The sequence below is a fragment of the Humulus lupulus genome, chromosome 8 (assembly GCF_963169125.1).
Source record: "Humulus lupulus chromosome 8, drHumLupu1.1, whole genome shotgun sequence".
Taxonomy (NCBI): domain Eukaryota; kingdom Viridiplantae; phylum Streptophyta; class Magnoliopsida; order Rosales; family Cannabaceae; genus Humulus; species Humulus lupulus.
The window spans coordinates 98,048,396-98,050,289 of NC_084800.1; the positions used below are offsets into that span (position 1 = coordinate 98,048,396).

At 35.1% G+C, this 1,894-nt stretch overlaps 1 protein-coding gene across 1 annotated transcript; it reads left to right on the forward strand.

The window, feature by feature from the left end:
- Positions 1-803: 803 nt before the first annotated feature.
- LOC133795862 (protein PHOSPHATE-INDUCED 1-like) lies at positions 804-1,643 on the forward strand. The gene has a single exon (XM_062233316.1). The coding sequence runs from the start codon at positions 804-806 to the stop codon at positions 1,641-1,643; it is 840 nt and encodes a 279-aa protein (XP_062089300.1).
- The last annotated feature ends 251 nt before the right edge of the window (positions 1,644-1,894 follow it).

The following is a 1,894-nucleotide window of genomic DNA, read 5'->3' on the forward strand; positions in this document are numbered from 1 at the left end:
TATTTATTTATTTTTGTTTAAGTTTATGTTTGTTCCAGTTTTTGAATTTGAGAATGACGATAAGAGATTATATATATTTAATGTAATATTAAATATTATACGTGTATTTTAAATTTAAGTTTCTTGCTAGTTTTTTTTTAATAATTTGTTGCTAATTCACAGTAGATTATATTATATGTTTAATATAATATTATTCTAATAAGTGAGTTTAAGTTCAATTAAATTTTATTTAAGTGATAAAACATATGATTTTATTATTTTTTAAATAATTATCATTGTATAATATCTCAAAAATATCATATTTTAATTTGTTTAATTATTTATTGTTTTAAAATAATTATCATTGTAAAATATCTTAAAAATATCATATTTTAATTTGTTTAATTATTTATTATTTTTAAATAATTGTCATTGTAAAATATTTCAAAAATATCATTTTTTAATTATTTATTTATTTATTTTATTTAAGTCTAAGTATTTACAAACTACCGTTAAATATAAGAATATTCCGTTAAAGTTAACATTAAAAAAAATAAAAAACTGTTAAAACCAAGAATTTCCATTATCTACACATTTATTATATAGAAGAGATTATGGCAAATATCTCTTATATAATTTAAAGGCTATTTAGGTTTTTTACCCCCCGAACTATTACATATGCATTATCGTGCCCCTCGAATTTTTCAGGCAGTTAAAAAATCTCCCCGATCTATTCACAGTCATGTAAATTAGAACTTCCGTCCAATCCTGTTCATTTTTTGTAACGGGAGGATGATGTGGCCTTTTTTTTAACATAATTTGGGATGACACGTGAGATTCTTTCCGGTGAGTCCGACAAAACCCAGGAGCCACTTCCTTTCCAATACCACAATGGCCCTCTTCTCTTTGGAAAAATCTCCATTAACCTGATATGGTACGGAAACTTCAAGCCATCCCAACGAACCATTATCTCTGACTTCATTACCTCCCTTACTTCTCCATCTTCTTCCAAACCCAACGCAGACCAACCATCAGTCAACACGTGGTGGAAGACCATCGAAACCTACAAGCACCTTGCCAACTCCAACTCCAAGAAACCTTCGTCCCTCTCCGTCTCATTAGGAGCCGAGTTCATCGACGAGACCTACTCTCTCGGAAAAACGTTGACCAGTAAACACATTGTGCGCCTGGCCTCCAAGGGCAGTCAAAAGGATGCCATCAACATTGTTTTGACTGCCGCTGACGTTGCCAACAACAAATTGAGAGGAAATATAAAGAGCTCCAAGTTCGCTTACATCTGGGTCGAAAACTCGGAGACCCAGTGCCCAGGTCAATGCGCATGGCCGTTTCACCAGCCCATTTACAGACCACAAGCACAGCCACTGATTGCTCCAAACAACGACGTGGGTCTTGATGGAGTGATCATCAACCTGGCTAGCCTTTTGGCTGGAACCGCAACGAACCCGTTCGGAAATGGGTACTTCCAAGGGCCGAAGGAGGCTCCACTAGAGGCGGGTTCGGCTTGTCCCAGTACTTTTGGGAAGGGGGCCTACCCTGGATACGCTGGTGATCTCTTGGTTGACCCCACGACTGGTGCCAGCTACAATGCTCACGGGGGCAATGGAAGGAAGTACTTGCTTCCAAAAATATATATATATATATAAATTTATATGTAGAGAGGGATTGTTAATTAATTATTTAATTCTTTTTGTACACTTTAGAGTCCCACGTGTCATCTCAAATTATGTAAAAAAAATGCCACATCATCCTCTCGTTACAAAAAATGAACGGAATTTGACGGAAGTCCTAATTTACATGACTGTGAATAGATCGGGGGGATTTTTTAACTGCGTGAAAAATTCGGGGAGCACGATAATGCATATGTAATAGTTCGGAGGGTAAAAAACCTAAATAG

Coding starts and splice junctions, on each gene's coding strand:
- LOC133795862 (XM_062233316.1), top strand. CDS start 804: ATGACACGTGAGATTCTTTCCGGTGAGTCCGACAAAACCCAGGAGCCA.